This window comes from Mesocricetus auratus, unplaced genomic scaffold (assembly GCF_017639785.1).
Source record: "Mesocricetus auratus isolate SY011 unplaced genomic scaffold, BCM_Maur_2.0 Super-Scaffold_100009, whole genome shotgun sequence".
Lineage (NCBI taxonomy): Eukaryota > Metazoa > Chordata > Mammalia > Rodentia > Cricetidae > Mesocricetus > Mesocricetus auratus.
The window spans coordinates 12,869,692-12,887,763 of record NW_024429193.1 but is presented as its reverse complement, the minus strand read 5'-3'; the positions used below and the strand labels follow the sequence as shown (position 1 = coordinate 12,887,763).

The following is an 18,072-nucleotide window of genomic DNA, read 5'->3' as shown; positions in this document are numbered from 1 at the left end:
TGGTGTCATGAATGTTGCATTTTCAGCAAACGTTTTCTGTGCCTGCCAGCATTACAATTCCTCTGTTTAGTCAATCTCTGACTCGTTTCTCTACTGTTAAATCAGTCTTGCTTTCCTGGATAAATCCACCCAGGTCTTCACGTGTTATCCTTCTAGAAATACATTTCTGGATTCAGTTGGCTAATACTATGTTTAGCACATGGCCCTACTGTTAACATTCAGGCATCTGTACTGGCCTGCCCTTGGAGTGCTGACAGGATGCGCCCTCAGCTGCAGTCACTAAGAGCACCACCTGTGCACATTCACTGTGTTCCTTTTTAAAGGGGCCCTGCCCACCTCCCATCCTTCTCTCTCTCTTTCTTCCTCTCTGTTTCTCTTCCACCACTCTTGTCCCTAGGGACCGGTCTCTGCCCCTTTTTCTGCCCCTTCTCTCTCCTCTTCCAACAAACCTCCTATCTGAGTCCTGTTGTATGGCATGACTTCTCTTTGAGTTTTTAAACTACAATACCTATCACCTGTGCTCTGGCTTGGGGGAAAGCATTTCTTTTGGAAAGGTGAACCAAAAGTAATGTTCTGGGAAGAAACGCAGCCTGGATTCTGCTTCTGCCTAGAATTAGGGCTTCTGCATTACCAGGCCTGGGGTGGGGCAGTCTGAAGCTGGGTGATACCACCATAGGAAAATAAAGATGTCCTTATTCAAAAAGGACCATATTCTGCACACAGCTCTTCAATAGAATCGGCATGAGATTGAGATAAATCTGACAGAATTTAATTGTTTTAATGCCAGTGAAATAAAAGCCTGCATTTACAAATAAACCTATATATGATCAGTTTGCTATTTTACCTGGGATAAGGCACAATCATAAAAAGAGGGGAGATCAGGAGAGTCACTCCAGGAACCGTCTTCGAGAATCTTTGCTAAATCATATCCAGGTATGACACCTTCTCTGAGACCTTGACTAGGCCAAGACTGAAGAGGACAGCCTTCTCAAGTTCCAGATAGCTGTCATATTCCAACTTCAGCTCAGCTTCCATCTGCTCTTTGGTCTTTTGATAGACTCTCTAGGGGGGACAAGCGAGACAGCTCTGTAAATCACTGATTGCTTAAAAACCAGCCAGGGAGGGGGAGGAGCTGGGCTTTACAGAACGGCTGGAGTGACTGCTCTCTGGAAGGCATCGTGGGCGTGTGGGAGGACAGGCGGACAGAGGGCAGTCTGATGAGCTGGAGGAGTGTGGAGTGGGCACAGCCGCCCTCTGTGGCTTCTCTGTAGACCAGTGCTCTCAAGTTTCCTAATGCTTGCGGCCCTTTAATACAGTTCCTCAGGGTGTGGCGAGGCCCACCCCCCAACTGTAAAATTATCTTTGTTGCTACCTCGTAACTGTAATGTTGCTGGTGTTGAGCTGTAATGTAAATATCTGTGCTTTCCAATGGCCTTAGGCGAGAACTGCCGCTATAGAGATAGAGCTAGAGCGGCCAGCTAACTCCTGCTGCATAGAGAGTGACGCCGCATCTCCCACCAAAGCACTTAAACCAGTGTTTCTAAGTGCTCAAGAAATAAGGAAAAGCCACCACCAATTCATTTGCTGCCCTGGGGCCAGACAGAAAGTCCACTTGCTGGGGTTGCTGTGTGCGTTGTCATGACCAAGGGTGGCTTTTGAAGTGAGCCCTCTGCTTTGGTCGTGTGGCTGCAGCTTTTCTTAGAGACCTGGGATCTCACCTAGAAGATGACTTTGGAGGATACTATGTGCTTGGCTGTCAGGAGACTGCGGGTGGGGTCAGTGAGGAAACCGTGGTGACGGAGAGGGCAAGGGAGGAGACAGGCCGACAGAGCCAGGTGGGGACAGGAGAAGAGCCGTTTATAGCGCACTGGAAAGCCCTCAGTTCTGGTGTGTGGCAGAAAACCTAGAGCTCCTGTCCCTCAGAGAAGGGCAGAGAGAGAGAGGAGCCTCTGCCACGTCCTCTGTCGTTGCATGGAAGATGGGTATATTCCCGCTTCTTTGTTTCAGAGGATAAAACACACCCCTCTCTCATCTCTCTGCTACGGTAGTTAGCGTAACAGCCATTTGGTGGGGGTGGTCATGTTATTTAGCAGAAAGCCTTCCAGCAATCAGCAGAGGTAGCTGTTGGCACTCCCGTTTTCCAGACAAGACAACCAAAACTCAGCCAAGTCTCATGTCTCGACTTCTGCACTCGGTTCTCTTTTGTATGGCCTGTTTCTATGCAATGCTCCCCAGACAGGGAAATCCCATCGAATGACAGCACTTACCTGTGGATCTTGTGTCTACAGGAAAGGCCTTTAGAAGGATAGTCAATTACAGAAGGATGACTTGGGCAGAATCTCACTGTGTATCAGGGCTGGTGAGTTGGCTTGGTGGGCGTGGTGACCTGAGTTCCTTGCATAAGACTTACATGATGGAGCGTTGACTCCCATAAATTGTCTTCTGAACTCCGTATGTGAGTTGTGTACAGTCTTACCACCCGGTACCCACCCCCATGCAATAGCAGATAAAAATGGGGATAGAATCTCGCTGTACGCTCAGCAGGTCACTCATGGTGGTCTAGGAAAACCAAGAGATGCCCGCTTGATTTCTCCTAAGGAAAAGCAGAGCACCACGGAGCACACAGGACTCAGTATGGTGAGCCCAGCGACTCTTTCCCACTAGGAGGAGGAGAAGACATCTCTCCTTCCTCAAATTTCACTCACGGTTTTCTTCCTCGCCATCTCCTGGGCTATTTCTCTCTTTTCTTCGTCACGGATAAGCTTGCGCTGCTGGGTGTATTCCAGATGATTGACTTCTCTTTCAAAGTAGTAGTTCACGCTCGATACCTGCCAAAAGCAAAGGTGGGTCTTTCCAAGCCTCGGCTAGAATGCCTGTTTCCCACCTCATCTCCCAGCTCCGACTGATCACAACCTCACAGCCACTCTCTTGACCGTGTGAGCGGAAGGAGGGTCATACAATGCTTCTGATATTTCAGGCAGGCGTGACCTGGAGGCGAGCCTGCAGGTCAGCTCAGGGAAGCTGGGTCCATGTGCTTGCTTCTGTGCTTACACTCAGGTCCCTGTGACTTGCAGGTTGGCCGGGAGGGGGAGAGAGCTGCAAAGCCCTTTGACTGTTACAGTAGAGATATTTAGGAATTTGCTTTCCTCTCTTTTCTTTCTTCCTGCTTCGGAGACTGAAGTTGCATGCCCTCAACTGAACTTGGTAAACTCAAGTGAAGATAGCTTGTAGAGACTTTCTGTTTCTGGTTGTGAGCCTAGCTTTTAATGGTGGAGCCATCCCTCCAGCCCTCTGTGGAGACTTTAAAGGGAATAGAAGCAGAGCTGAATTCCCAGTTCTCCCCGGCCCCCAGGGCTTAACATGCAGGCATATGGACATCAGCAGGGAGGCAACAGAGACCTCCCTTGGGGAAGGCAATCAGGGCAGGCATGGTGCCTGTTAGGAAGTAGCCTGATGCCGGGGCTTGCCATAGAGTGCGATCTGTGTATTTAATGTGAGTGCATATATACTTGTGTTTTTCACCCATCAATCCTTTTATACAGTCATTCCTAGCATTGCTTGAAACACTGAGATGGTGAGCATAAGATTGGAGGGGGCAGAGCCTCGTGGTTCAGAAGCAGGGCCAGCCATGTGCAGAGGTTGGGGGGTGATGGAGAGATGTGGGAAGGATGCCACTGTAGTGACAGCTAAAACTCAGTGACAGTTCGGGAGTAATGACTCTCCCAGCCTGCCCTTCCTTCATTCCACTTCCTTCCCCTCTCACGTGGGATTAGTTTCTGTAGCTTCAAACTGTCTAATTCACGCAATAAAATGTTCGTTTGTTAGTTCAAACGCACAAGTTTCTCATTCTCTCGTAAAACAGAAGTGCCAACATTTTAAACACACTTTTAACGGATGTCCCCAAGGATTGGTGAGATGGTTTGGCAGGTCGGGAGATTGCTGCCAAGTTGGCTGACCCGAGCTCAGTCTTTTGTACCCGCATGGTAGAGAGGGAGAACCAACCCCTGCAAGCTTTCCCCTGACCTCCACGAGTGTGCCGTGGTACACGCCCGCCCCAACACAGACAAATACAACCCCTGCAAGCTTTCCCCTGACCTCCACGAGAGTGCTGTAGCACACACCCGCCCCAACACAGACAAATACAACCCCTGCAAGCTTTCCCCTGACCTCCACAAGTGTGCTGTAGCACACACCCGCCCCAACACAGACAAATAGATAGGTATAGCTTTTAACGAAGAAATGCCTCAGCCGAGACTTTACTCACCTCATTAAAGGAAGGGTGACTTAATGTCCAAGGAATTTCTAAGATATGCAGTGTTCCATAATAATCCGCTATGGCTATAAACTGCTGCTTAGCTGAAAGGGTAAAAAAAAATTAGGGGAGAAAGTCAACAGACAGAGAGCCATCCGAAGAGGGTGAACACAAGAGCGGCTTTGCTCGTGGTTTCCCGAAGGACCTGCTGTAGTGGCCGAGCTCCTGGCAACTCCGTCATATGCTCGGGACCGGACTGTGCAAACATGGAGTACTCGTGTTTTCCAGCTTTTGAGATGGAAGCTAAAACTTCAAGTCTTTGTCAACCTCCCCCCCCACCCCAAGTCTCACTCACTCTCCTGGTGTCTACATAAGGACAGAAACTGACAGCTCATTTCCTCCGTGGTCTTAGGACAGCGGGGATAGCACATGGTGCTAGCCCGTGGAGCCCATTTCAGCCAACACACCAAGAGCTGAAGGACCGTGCTGTGTAGATGACTTTCCCAGACACAGCCCAAAACCCGGTTTTCCTGCGACAAAAGCATTGCTTAAAACAAAACATTGTGTGTGAGCATGCGTATTCTCCATGCTTCCTGAATGTTTCCTTCTTCTCATTTCTCAGGAGGTCTGGTTCAGATTGTTGAATCCTACACTCAAACCCTGCAAGTACAAAGTTTTATACCCAGGATAGGAAAACATGTCTTCATCATGCCTCATGGCTAATTGGAAACCAGACTAAGATGGTTTAGACATCCTGAGGCCTGAGTCTCGGGGTAGGGTGTGTCTAGGAAAGAAACCATAGAGACAATCTTGTGCCTATAGACTTTTGGAAACAAAGGGAAAGTTCTTCCAGTAAAGACAGGTATACTGAGCTACACAGAAAATATTTGAGCCAAACAGAAAACAAATTGAAAAATCATGAAGAAAAAAAAAAGGAAATAAATTGCTTTTTTTTTTTTTTTTTTTTACTGAGTCCTGGAACTAGCTCTTGTAGACCAGGCTGGTCTGGAACTCACAGAGATCCACCTTCCTCTGTCTTTCAAGTGATGGAACTAATGGCATGCGCCACCACCGCCCGGCCAATAAATCACTTTCCTATAGATACATCCTTGAATTTATGCTTCTTTGGTGGTATATTACTGTTTACTCATATTTAACCCAGACACTGGAGCTTTCTAATAGGCAAATATATAACCCTAGAGGATCGTGTGCTCCCATGAAGGGACTGGCTTGACATGGTCATTGGAAGCATCACTAAAGTACATAACATTTAAAAAGTTGACAAAGAAACACAACTCAACATTTCTGGAAAAGAAATAGCCAAAAAGCAGCAGAGCTTTAGGACCACTCTGTCGGTCTGAGAGGACACTAGATGGAAACTTTCCATTTTATGATTCAGATTCTGCCTCGGCCCGACCTTATCACAAGTCTGAGAAATTCCTGCTGCTGAGTCCAAACAGCCAGGGAAGCTTTGGGGCTCCCAAAGATTGGGAGCAAGATGGAGAGACAGATGGGATTGTTGCTGGAGAGACACAGGGAGGAGTGGAGAACGGAAGGGGGACCGAGGGGAAGAAAGGAGACAGGAGGAGGACCCGCAGGACCGGTGGGCTGGCGGGCTGTCTCAGAGCGGGGAGCGGCTTTTCTGGTGGACGCCAGAGCGTTCCTAGGCACCTCCACAGGCAATGCATTGCTTGGAGGCTTAGAGGCACGTACAGGAAAAGGTCCAGGGTTTGATGTAGGTGATCATGGTGATGCAGATGTTCTGGGACTGGGCTGGTTCATGGGTTTTCTCCAGGAGGTCCCAGATATCGACGTATCCATCCTCTCGGCCGATGTAGAACACTCCGGGCCTTGTCAGGGACCAGTGCCCTGCCGTGTACCTTTTCGGAGCGCAGCATGTCTGAAGGAGCGGTCCAGTCTAAACACAAGTTTAAAAGGCACACTGAGAACGTTTGCTGTGACTCAAGGGAACTCCACAATGAGTTATTTTTTTAAGTACAGCTCAGCTGGCCATGATTACTTAACCATAAGATTATCCCACTGGGAAGCCTTACTTCCTTTTGTTGTAGCGTTTTGTTTTTATTTTTAAATGAGAGACAGACGGACAGACACAGAGACGACAGAGAGACACACAGAGCGCTGGGCACGCCACATGCCACATCGCCCCCGTGGAAGCAGGGGATGTCTACGTGGAGTTCCTTCTCCTTTCACCTCTACCCGCTGAGCCATCTTGCCAGCAATGCTGTGGGGTTTTACATAGGACAAGTCGTTTTGTCTCCCACCTAGTTTTATAAGCGACCTCTTTTTCTTTCGTGCTTTAGTCGCGTTTTAGGAAAGGCTGGACCTTCCGGTTTGGCTCCAGAAGGTCCTGATGTCCCAGTGGCCTCTGAATGGACTGCTATTTCTGTGGGGTTCTGTGGAGAGCCGATACAAGGAGAGTGTAAGGAAGTCTCTCCTCTAACTCTATCTTGCTGCCTGACGTCTGCTGCCCACGGGAACAGTGCTGGAATCCACCAGAAGCACAAGAAAAGGCACCCGGTTCTCATGCGTGTCTTGCACAGACTCACGTGTCCAACGCTCGGCTCCCAGCTGGAGACACTATGTAGGGATGGTCTGGGGCCCCGCCCCGCTGGAGGGAGGTCACGCCTCCGCGCCTACACCCCATTCCTGGTCCTATGCCTCTGCTGCCCGGCCACCTCAAGGTGAGCAGCCCCGTCTGAGCGCTGCTGCTTCCTTAGTGCTCTGCTCGGCTTCAGCCTGGGACCAGGGCCAACCGAGCCACACAGCCACACACTGGCCGGTCAGTTAGAAGACAGAAGCACCCTTCCTCCTTTAAGTTATCACTGAGGTTGTTTCATCACAGCTCCGCAAGAGTAACAAAGGCAGCTGTCAATGGCAGCTGAAAATCAGCAGCAGAGTGCGTCAGTCTCTCCTAGGTAACTTTAGATGGCTGTAGACAGGCTTAAGAGAGACTTTGGGCCACCAAAACACAGTGGAATCATCATCTTCCTCTCCGCCGCGGGATGATTTGCTAACTTGGGAAAGTTGTGATGGGAACATGCTTTCTCCTCCTGTCGTCTCCGTCTACCCATGACATATATCCAAGGGTCCCTTATATTTTCAGTGACTAAAGCAAGGCATGGAATTGTCTCCCAGAAGCCATCCCTGCACAGGAAACCCTCTAGTGTGGGAAGAAGACCACCCAGGCCTGGTCACTTGGTGACCTCCAAGCCTTTTCATCCCCATTCTCTCAATTCCTTCAGTCTCTGGGTAACCTGTTTTTTGGTTTCTGCCAGTCTTCTGAAAATCATGCCAGAGTTTTCTTTTTCTGACTAAAAAAAAAAAACCTTCTTCACTGTGAAAACAAACAGCAACACATAAAGCCCACATTTATTGATAGAAAGTTAATTGATAGATAGTTAATTGATAGAGATTTAAGTAGCTTTCAGTTTTATTCAAGCTGGCCTCACACTCAGAGATCTGCCTGCCTCTGCCTACCGAGTGCTGGGATTAAAGGTGTGCGCCACCACCGCCTGCATTTCTTTTTAAAGTTATTTATATAAATTAGATATCCAAAGTGTGGGTTGTTTGGTGAAGGAACATGTATAGTTCAGTTGTGATACACATATGCTCTCTCTCCCCCCGGTTGTTTTTACAACCTCATACTTCTCACAAAGGGGCATAGTAATCTAAATTTCCTACAAAAAAAGAACTGGTTTGCCCTGCCCTGCTTCACTGGATTTATTTTTTTCAATTTTTTTTATTTGTTTGTCTTGGCAGTCTGGCTCCTGTCTGGCAGGAACCGTCTCTTAATCCTGACCCGATCTTACCAGTGCACAATGTGTCTGGACAAGCTGTGCTTTGCCGTCCCTGCAAACGCCAGCTTCCTGAACCTGCCAACATGTGGCTGGTGCAGGAGAAACGTGGACCCCCTGGACGCCAGCTGGTCGTCAGGGTCCCATCTGCTGCTTTGCAAAGAGGCAAACCCGTGTGAGGAGAGCTGACCACGGTAGACACCGGGAGGGAAAAACACTGGGAGGGTTCCGGGAACAAGGGCCTGCTGTGCTGTTCCCTTCTCCTTTGCAAAGAGGGCCGCACGGCTGTGCTTGCAAAGGCTTCCGGTGGGTCTGCTGCCGAGCTGGAGCCAGCCCATCTGTTCTCCCTTCCCTGTAGAGCGCCCCACAGGCGACAAGCACTGGAACAGCCATTGTTCCTCTCAGCAACAAAGGCACACCTGCCCACTCAGTCCTGCGGGCAACTTACCATGACTTCTTCCTTCCAGATGGCCACATTCCATCCCCCAATGGTGAGGATGATGTCGTTGTAGAAGGGCGACCTCTGGACAGTGTGGACAGCCCCGTCATGGACAGTGTAGAGGTTCACGGGTTTCTTGGCTGTGGAAGTAGACAAGGCCAACTTTGGGTGCGTGGTCTGTCACAGAAACTTGCCTCCTGGGCCACCTTTCAGGCCCTCAGCAATGCCATGGTCTCCTTCATTTACCTGCTCACCAGTCCATTCAGAGTTACTAAATATTTATGGGTTGCTTATATGTACAAAGGTCTTCGTGTGGGTGGCCAGACAATGGTAACCCACTGTGGCCCTGCCCTCAAGAGGCTGGCAGTCTCGTGGGAAGGAAAGACGCTCGGCAGACAAATCCTCCAGCCAGTAATTGAAACCACCGCAAGGGAGAATGACCAGGGGCACTCCCAACCCAGACTGGACGGTCAGGGGAATGAACCCTTTAGGTCCGAGTGTAGCTGAGCTTTGGAAGTTTCTGGTGTGGAGGGACAGTGCGGACAGAAGGATAAGGCACACCAAAGTCCCCGGAAGAGGAGCAGGGAGTGGGAGCCGGGACTGCAAGCGGGCGACACGGATGGGCGGGGTCGGAAGGGTCAGACTGTGCAGGGCCGGGCAGGGAAAAGGGTTCAGATCCAGGACAAAGTGCTATCTATGTCTTTTTGTGAGTCCAGCTCAAAGCTACTGGTGCTTCCAAAGCCGCTCTGGCTGCTATGGCGAGAATGGGTTAGAGGCAGGTGGGAGCCAGGTGGCGACTCCAGTGAGGACGGTGTGTGTGTGTGTGTGTGTGTGTGAGTGAGAGAGAGAGAGAGAGAGAGAGAGAGAGAGAGAGAGAGAGAGAGAGAGAGAGAGAGAGAGAGAGAGAGAGAGAGAGGAGAGAGAGCGGTGACTTTAATTAAGGTGCAGTAGAAGAATGGATAATCAGGACACATTTGTGAACCAAGATGCGGGGACAGCTTGGCCAGGCAGAGGGAGCCAGACGAAGTGCTGTGAGCAGCCTGGTTTCTGACAAGAGCGACTGGCTTGATGCAGTTTCACTGACTGCAGCTAAGAGAGGTAAAGTTCAGATGCTGTGACCAGAGCTCTCCAGGGCCTTTGCCACAGGCCCGAGGGTCTTCCTGCCTCTCAGGTCTCCACCCACAGAGTATCAGGAGTAGGGCTTGGGTTTTCCTTCCATCTGCCAGGGTTGACCACTGACCTCAATGCTCTTCATTGTTTGCTCCAAACTCCAGGGATGACCATAGAAACAGATGCCCGTGGGGCCCAAGCTGCAGCGTCTCTCTGCTCTACACTAAAGCTGCGGGTGTATTCTGTGCCTCATCATTATCACGCTGTGGGAGCGTGAAGTGCTCCCCCGCCATCCAAACCCTGGTGGGTTATTAAGAGAAAGAGACCTCCCACACTGTGTAAGAAAATGATAAAGTAGGCTTTTCCGAGGTCATTTGTCCATCCGCATTAATGGCACCATCATTTGCAACAGAAGAAAGGTAGGAGTAGCCATGGATGAATGTCCAAACAAAATGATATGTGATGGGATATCATTCAACCTGGGCTTCAGAGATGGCTCAGAGGCTCAGCACACTGGCTGCTCTTCCCGAGGACCTGGGCTGATTCCCAGCTTTGGAGTAGACCAGAACACCGAGTCTCTCTTTAGGGACAGAGACACTCTGTTAGGAAGGGGCCATGCATGCCTCAACAGCCTCTAAGGCTCCTGTAATAAATAGTCTCGCTTCAAGGGTAGAGATGCTAAAACCGGTTAGGAGATGAGTTGTCACTGAGGAATTGATGTAACTCATTCCCACCAGGAAAATCGAGAAATCTAATCCTAAAGCTGTCACCAGAAGGGATCAGCTGAAGTGTCAGGGCTGGAGTCTTGGTCACAGGCTCTAGTGTCGCTTCCAGGCAGAGGTGCTCACTGGAAAGTGATAAGATACCAGAGCTCTCTGCTGGACCTCAGGGGCTGGGGACAAGGACATTTCCTGCTTCTGGCCAAGGACAAAAATGGAGTTGTTCACTTTCAAGGTCCGTGTCCCTAAAGTGACTAAGTAGTTTCTACTCCCAGCTCTCCTCCGTCGTTATCTTAATAGACCACAGGCCTCCACTACCCCAAAGCTAAGGTGTCATCTGGTGGTATCTGAGGCTGAGAGCAGGTGACCCTTCACTGCGCTGTGACACAAACACCCATGCATTTGAAAAGTGTTTAGACTTGCCTATGACTTTCTTTGCTTTGTTACAATAAAAATGTCAAGAACCTTTTTAAAAAAACCATATTTGATTATGGAATTTAGGGGAGCCCTAGTTCATGTTTTTAGATCACGGTCACCCATTTGGCTCTAGTATAAATTATCTTGTATCCCCTTTGAGGTTGAGAGCTGTTTTTTTACATTAACAGTAGGCTGCAGGATCATTACAAAGGACTAAGAGTGAAGGTTCTGGAGGTCTCAAAGATTCTGAGAAGCAGAGAGGCTGAGGTTAATGTGGTCTGTGGTGGTGAGCGGACTAGCCAAACCTTGTCAGAGCTCTGGCTTGCTGGCTGTGGATTCAGGCTGCAGGGTCAGAGCTGAGCTGTGCAGTTCAGTGCAGTTTTAAAGGCAAAAGGGCAGGGCTGCATCCACTTAAGGAAGGGCGGAAGTGGGCGGACAGGACATCCATTCTATCCAGTAGGCTGTATCCCGAGAGGATGAGTTACGCTGAAGCCCCAGGGACAGTTTGGGATTTCTCCACCTTGACAGGTCTGTAGGAGCCCTAATCTCAGTAGTGCTAAGCGCCTTTTTTTTTTTTTTTTGAGGAAGTGAGTCAGGTGAAGGGATTACACAGCCTTTCCTGAATCTGGAATGTCTGATAAGTTCTTAGGCCTGCTTTCCATGATATCTATATCTATCTATATGTGTATCCTAAGATGAGTCTCTTAGGCCAAGGCACAGTCTGAAGATCACTACTTTGCACAGTATAGAGCAACTGGGAGTAAGGCACAGACTGATCTCAACAAATGAAAAAAAAAAAAAAAACAACAGTAGGAAACAAGACTTCTACTTTCCAAGGATGCATCTCAAAGAGTCGACAGAACTCATATTTCCCAGGCTTTCTTCAGCGGTCTAGAAAATGCCTGGTATGTCAGAAGACACAGTCCTAGCCGGCTAGCCCCCTTCCCCCCCTGTCGCTTTTGTCTCTCTCTCTGGTGCTGCCCTTAGGGCATTTTCCCTCCACACTGTCTTTGAGTGAGCAGGGCTGTCCCGGGGGCTGGAAAGCCTCGCAACTGTGTGATCAGCTATGCCATTATCCACAATGGTAAGGTCTGTTCTTTTTAATAACATCCTTTTTTCCCTGGTATCCTCTGGAAGACTCACATGCCTTTCAAAAATGAATGGCGCTGTCCCTAAGCTATTAAATGGAGTGCCGGAGCCTTCAGGCCAGGGTGTTTATAAAGAAAATTATAATAAACCAAAAGACACATATTGGCGGCAGACCGCATGGGTTCAAAGATGGCATTGATGCCTGTGGTGGTGATCTCACAGGGCTGCTGTGACAATGACATGAGTTTATCACTGGCAGTGCTTTCAAGTGCCTGGCATGCATATGTGCTGATTGTACAGTTTAAGGGTCTACTACACAAAACGATTATGCCAACTGTCCTCATTCAGATCTGCGTTTCTTTGCTTGCCCGTTAGATCATGTGGGACTATTGGTGTGACCCTCCCCCCATCTCATTTGGGGTGATCGGCCTTTCCGAAGTTTCTTCTTCTCCCCTAAGAGGATGGAATTCTCTCTCCTGCCTGGTTATGTAGAGTCAATCAGACAGCAGGGATTGAGTTTCTGTTACTGCCTCTGCCTTTGCTTGGTAGACAACCCTGGTGTTTGCTCATGACAGATGCAGGGTAGGAGCTCACAGAAAAGACATCTGCAGCCCGCAGACTGAACAGGGCATGTGGATTGCAACTCAGTACAGCTGTGTACCCGTTCTCCCTGGCCTACAAGCATTATCCAACGGGAATAGCTCAGTGCTTGGCTGATGGCTTCAAGGGTCTCCACAGACCTGGGGCTGAAGCTCTTCCTGCTTGTTGGGAATGGACTAAATGCCAAGGCATGAAAACTTCATTCTGACCGTCCATAGCTCATTGGCCATGAAGTCTTGGCCTAGAGACGCATCTCCATGCTTTTCTGCTGTGTGACTGTCACCCTGCCTGCCTGCTAGTCCCCACTGGCTCTCACTAGGCCACTGTGACTCGCTTCTGTCTTGCATCCATTAGGAACTCTCTTGATGACAGCCAGTCTACTGACCCAGCCTCTGCTCTCTTGCCAGGCTCCTTTTGTGACTATGGCTGGCTCTAACGATCTCATGAAGACAGTCGGGGCTCTTTGCCCCTGTCCTGCTGTGACTGACCTCTGGATTGCTGTGACTTGGCCCTGGATTCTCTTGCCTCCTTCCTTCCTGACCTCTGTTCTTTTGGGTTCCCATGTTCTGTCATTTGACAGGAAGGACTTTTCCCTATTGAATCTATCTGAAAATCCCCAACCCACCCTTCAGGACCGTGGTGGTTTGAATGAAGTGTCTCCATAGGCTCATATGGAGTGGGGTTATTTGAAAGGGTTAGAATATGTGGCCTCGTTCAGATAGGTGTGGCCTTATAGGAGGAAGTATGTCACTGTGTATGGAGGAAGTCCTTCTGTGTATATGTTGTCTTATAGCTTGTTTAAATAAAGCATTGCTGGCCAATAGGGAAGCAAGATAGGTGGGACTAGGAGTCGAGGAGGATTCTGGGAAACAGAGGCACAGTCAGTCACCATGTAGGATGCCAGAGGAGTAAGAGGTCTGGACCCTTTCTCTGGTAAGAGAAGACCACATAGAAATACTCAGATTAGCAGTTATGGGTTAATAATTGAGCCAGAGCTAACAGATAAGAAACATAGCAAACAAACCGCCAACAGCTTCATAATTAATATAGCGTCCTGTGTGCTCATTTGGGACTGATGCGGCTCTGGGACCAGGCTGGCAGGAAGAATGCTCATTACATCACTGGGTATAGGCTTCAAGGTTTCAAATGTTCAAGCAAGATCGAGTGTCTCTCTGTCTTCCTGCTGCTTGCTGATCCAGATGCCAAACTCTGGGCCCCTTCTCCAGCACCATGTCTACCCGCATGCCGCCATGCTTCCTGCCACGATGATAACGGACTACCACTTAACCTGTGAGCCAGCCCCAACTAAATGTTTTCCTTTGTAAGGGTTGCTGTGGTCGTGCAACAGAACATCAACTAAGGCTCAACTGTGGGTCCAAGTGGGCCCAAGACCGTTTCTCTCTGGACTTCACTTTCTGTTTGCTAACCGTAATGCTCACGTCCGTTTGCCTTTCTAACAGGTCAGAAGAGGATGCTTGCTCCTCACCCACTATCCCCATTGTCTGACCCATGCACACAAATGGGATAAAATTCATTTAAAATAAGCCATCTTATTTTCCATGGTTAAGTATTTGCAAAAGCTGGCTGTAAGAGGAGACGGGACCCCAGGAGAATGTATGGCACCAGGAGGAATCCATGTTTGTCATGCCATTGAGTCGTCTCCCGAGTGCCAAAGGCGTGAGGACTGCGACCATGACACGTACAATGAATATCAACGAATTGCCTAATCAATATAGCAAGGCCCCCAAGGCTCAGGGAGCATCACGGGAAGAATGCAAGGACCGGACCGAGGAAAGGGGTTCAGTGAGGCAGAAGGCCGTCTTCAGAACACACACTGTGACCACACTACTGACCTCGTGGCATTCGTGACTACTGGCATAACATCTGGGCAAGACTGGGCCTGTTGGGATCGGTACTGGGGATGAGGGAGAGCCGACCTGACCTGCGAGGCCCCAGTGCCCCTGAGGACTATGGGCAGATGACGGTTTTTATCAGGCAGGGTTCACCAAGCCCCACCACTTCCTGGATATCTATAGATAGTTAATGGTGCCTGGAGGAGGTGTGACATCGCTTCAGTGATGCAGATAGTGGCAAAGGAGCGCATGCTCCTGTAAGTAACCCCTAACCCAGGACCACGTAAGTGAGCCCAGTGAAATCCATTGGGCCATTAAATACATAAGTGAATGAGGGCTGGGGGGGAGGAGAGAGGGGACCAATGGGAGTTGGAGGTAGATGGGAGAGGACAATGACGAGTGAAGATGATATAAATGCATCTTATATGTGTGTTAAAATGCCACAATGAATCCCATCGTTATGCATAGTTAAATATGCTAATAACAAAAGGAAGATCTTTCATAACAGGTTAGTCCATAAAACTTACGCATAAATCGTCCAGTTTCAGAGTCTCTCTCCATTTTCCAGTCTGTGTATATCACTTCACCTTCCTAGAAAGAAAACAGGTTCTGGATAAATGCAACGATAAGTTCAGAGGCAAGAGACCCTGTGCTCCCGTGGTCCTGTGCTAAGACTCCGGGTACAAAGACAAATAAAGGCGACAAGCCAGTTTAGTCACACAACAATTCAGTATACCAGGAGGGAAGGGAGGCTCCAAGTTGTTAGTGTATTTGATTTTAAGATGAAATAAATAAATAAATAAAAACCCTGAGCTTGCTTTGTGTGCACACAGTGACATAAGTAACGTGGGCAGCCGTGGAGACTTGTTACGCTTACCCGCTGGCTTTCCTAACTGAGGATGGGGGTGGGTAGCTGGGTGGAGAGAGCAGGTTTGGGTCATTCAGTGATGTGCTCTCAGCATTGAGCCAAGCCAGGACAGAGGGAGAAGACCATCACACCATTTACTTTTTCAAGCTCAGATTAGGTATTGTACAGTCTGGTGCTAATCTCTGGCCGTTTTAGGAGAGGGGAAGACGGGAGGATCTAATGTGAGGCAGCAGACCAGGCAGCCACACAAAATGGGGAAGAGACAGAGCTCACCGTGTCGCCGTGAGTGGCAGGAAGAGACGGAGCTCACCGTGTCGCCGTGAGTGACACAGGGTGAGGCAGTGGTCCTTCCATGAAGGTGTAGAGGCTGGACATCTGACTCCCGTCACCTAGATTCAGGTGACCCTGTGACCCTGGACGTGTGTTCCTCCAGCCTCCTGCTTCCCCCTTCTGAGGGCTGAGGTCGCCGTGTGTGCTATCAAGCCTGGTCTATGAGGTGCTGGGACGGAGCCCAGGGCCTCGTGTGTGCTCGGCAGCCCACAGCTGACTACATCCCCAGCCCGTTAAGGAGACTTCAAACCTGAGTCTTTGGGATATATAAGTTAAAAATCTTAAATATGAGCTGGGCGGTGGTGGCGCACGCCTTCAATCCCAGCACTCGGGACGCAGAGGCAGGCATATCTCTGTGAGTTAGAGACCTGCCTGGTCTACAGAGCGAGTTCCAGGACAGCCTCCAAAACAATACAGAGAAACTCTCCCAAAATAAACAAAACAAAACAAAAATCGTAAATACAAATGAATGTACTAAAATGTGAAAATGACTTCAAACAGCAAACATGTAAAATAAAGGTTATAAAACTGTAACCGTGGGGGCTATAATTTATAAACCAGACAATTCTAGTTTACCTCTGTTCCCACAAAGAACTTCGTGCTGAAATCCTCTATGGGCTTGAGAATATTGGCTATCCCAGCTTCCAGGTTGTGGTAGGGGTTTATCTCTGCTGCCTTCAGGGCTCTGACCTGGCTCAGCACCTTGTCTTTCAGAAGAACATGGATGGAAGAAGTACCTGTTGAGAGAGAAAGATCTTTTGAAATCTGTACTATATTTTCCGTTGCTCGTCACACGCATCTATTCCATCCATCCCTCCTAAGGCTCAGGAGGCTTCAGTTGAGCAGCGACCCTCATCCTGTTTTAGACCAGCACCCATTTTGTCAAAATATACATCACACATTAGAGCTAAACGTGCAGGCAGCATACGGAGACAGCTATTCTGGAGGCCGACATGCCAGGATTTTTATTTCAATTATTTGATGTCATTTTACTTTAGAGAAAGGTTTTTATGATGTGAAATTTATAAATATTGGTAAGCTTTGGAAAATAGAGAGAAGCAGGCACCAAATAAGAAAATGTACTTAATTCCCCATCTTTCAGAGATAAACACCACCGAAGCACTGCTGTTTCTCTCCCTAGCGGCATCTCTGTGGATACACATAAAGCGGGTTTTGTAAATAGGGGTCATCCTGGGACTGGGGAGGTGGCTTGGTAGTTACGAGCACTGGCTTCTCTACCATAGGACCTTGAATCAGTTCCCAGCACACACATGGGAGCAACCACCATTTGTAACTCCAGTTGCAGGGGATCCAATGCCTTCTTTCGGCTTCCAAGAGCACGGGATGCACATAGGGTACACACACACACACACAGACACACACACACAGACACACACACATACACAAACACAGACACAGACATACACAGACACACACACAGACAGACACAGACACACACACAGAGAGACACAGACACACACACAGATACACACACAGACACACACACACACAGAGCCAAACACTCATACACATAACAGTAAATATTTAAAAATTGAGCCTGGTGGTGGTGGCACCCACCTCAAATCCCAGCGCTTGGGAGGCAGAGAGGCAGAGAGGCAGAGAGGCAGAGAGGCAGAGGCAGAGGCAGAGGCAGAGGCAGAGGCAGAGGCAGAGGCAGAGGCAGAGGCAGAGGCAGAGGCAGAGGCAGAGGCAGAGGCAGAGGCAGAGGCAGAGGCAGAGGCAGAGGCAGAGGCAGATGGATCTCTGTGAGTTGGAGGCCAGCCTGGTCTACAGATTTCCAGGACAGCCAGGACTGTTCCATAGAGAAACACTATCTTGAACCTCCACCCCCAAAAATTGAAAACTGAATCATATTCTATTTTAACTTGAAGGAGTGCTCTTTTATTCTCTTAGAGACAAGTGAGGAGAAACTGAAGAGGAGGAAAGATAAGGAACACACAAACACTAAGGAAGTGGAAACATTAAGAAAATAATGGGGTTCTGGAAAATCTGAGTGTGTGTGTGTGTGTGTGTGTGTGTGCAGGCACACATACACAACAAGAGTGTGAAAGTCAGAGAACAGCTTTCAGAAATCTGTTCCACCACGTAGCTCCCAGCGATCAACTTCAGGTCTTCAGGCTGCGTTATAAGCACACTGAGCTGAGTCATCTTGGTGACTCAATAAAACAGTTTCATGATGTGGAGTCAGAGAGGCCAGAGACAGATGTTTCCATCAACTGCATTTACTCAGACTTGAGTGGGATAACCTTGGGTATTTAGTGAACTCAAAGCTCTTGAGCAGGATAACCTTGGGCATTTAGTGAATTCAAAGCTATCATTATATGCCACTGAGTTTCGGTCTCTGGAGTTAGTAGTTCTTGCAACTGACTTTTATTGATCATTTACTATGGGCCAGACACTGTATTCACCCATCTGCACAATGACCTATGAGGTGGCCACCTCTGCTATTTATTCCCTTTGCCTTTTCACCCTTTTTCTGGACAGGATAGAGATGAGGCAAGGAGAGGCACAGCCACTTGCTTGGTCAAACAATGAACAGTGTCTTTGAGATTTTAAACA

At 48.8% G+C, this 18,072-nt stretch overlaps 1 protein-coding gene across 1 annotated transcript in view; it reads right to left on the bottom strand.

Moving 5' to 3' along the window:
• Positions 1–753: 753 nt before the first annotated feature.
• Positions 754–18,072, bottom strand: part of Dnai3 (dynein axonemal intermediate chain 3) — a 54,875-nt gene continuing 37,556 nt past the window's right edge. Inside the window, exons 17-23 of the mRNA XM_040751640.1 lie at positions 16,069–16,229; positions 14,822–14,885; positions 8,516–8,646; positions 5,966–6,170; positions 4,265–4,356; positions 2,706–2,828; positions 754–1,062 (exon numbers count right to left, since the gene is read on the bottom strand). Of these exons, the coding sequence (XP_040607574.1) occupies positions 919–1,062; positions 2,706–2,828; positions 4,265–4,356; positions 5,966–6,170; positions 8,516–8,646; positions 14,822–14,885; positions 16,069–16,229 (920 nt within the window). The 3' untranslated portion in view covers positions 754–918. The remainder of the gene's footprint in view (positions 1,063–2,705; positions 2,829–4,264; positions 4,357–5,965; positions 6,171–8,515; positions 8,647–14,821; positions 14,886–16,068; positions 16,230–18,072) is intronic.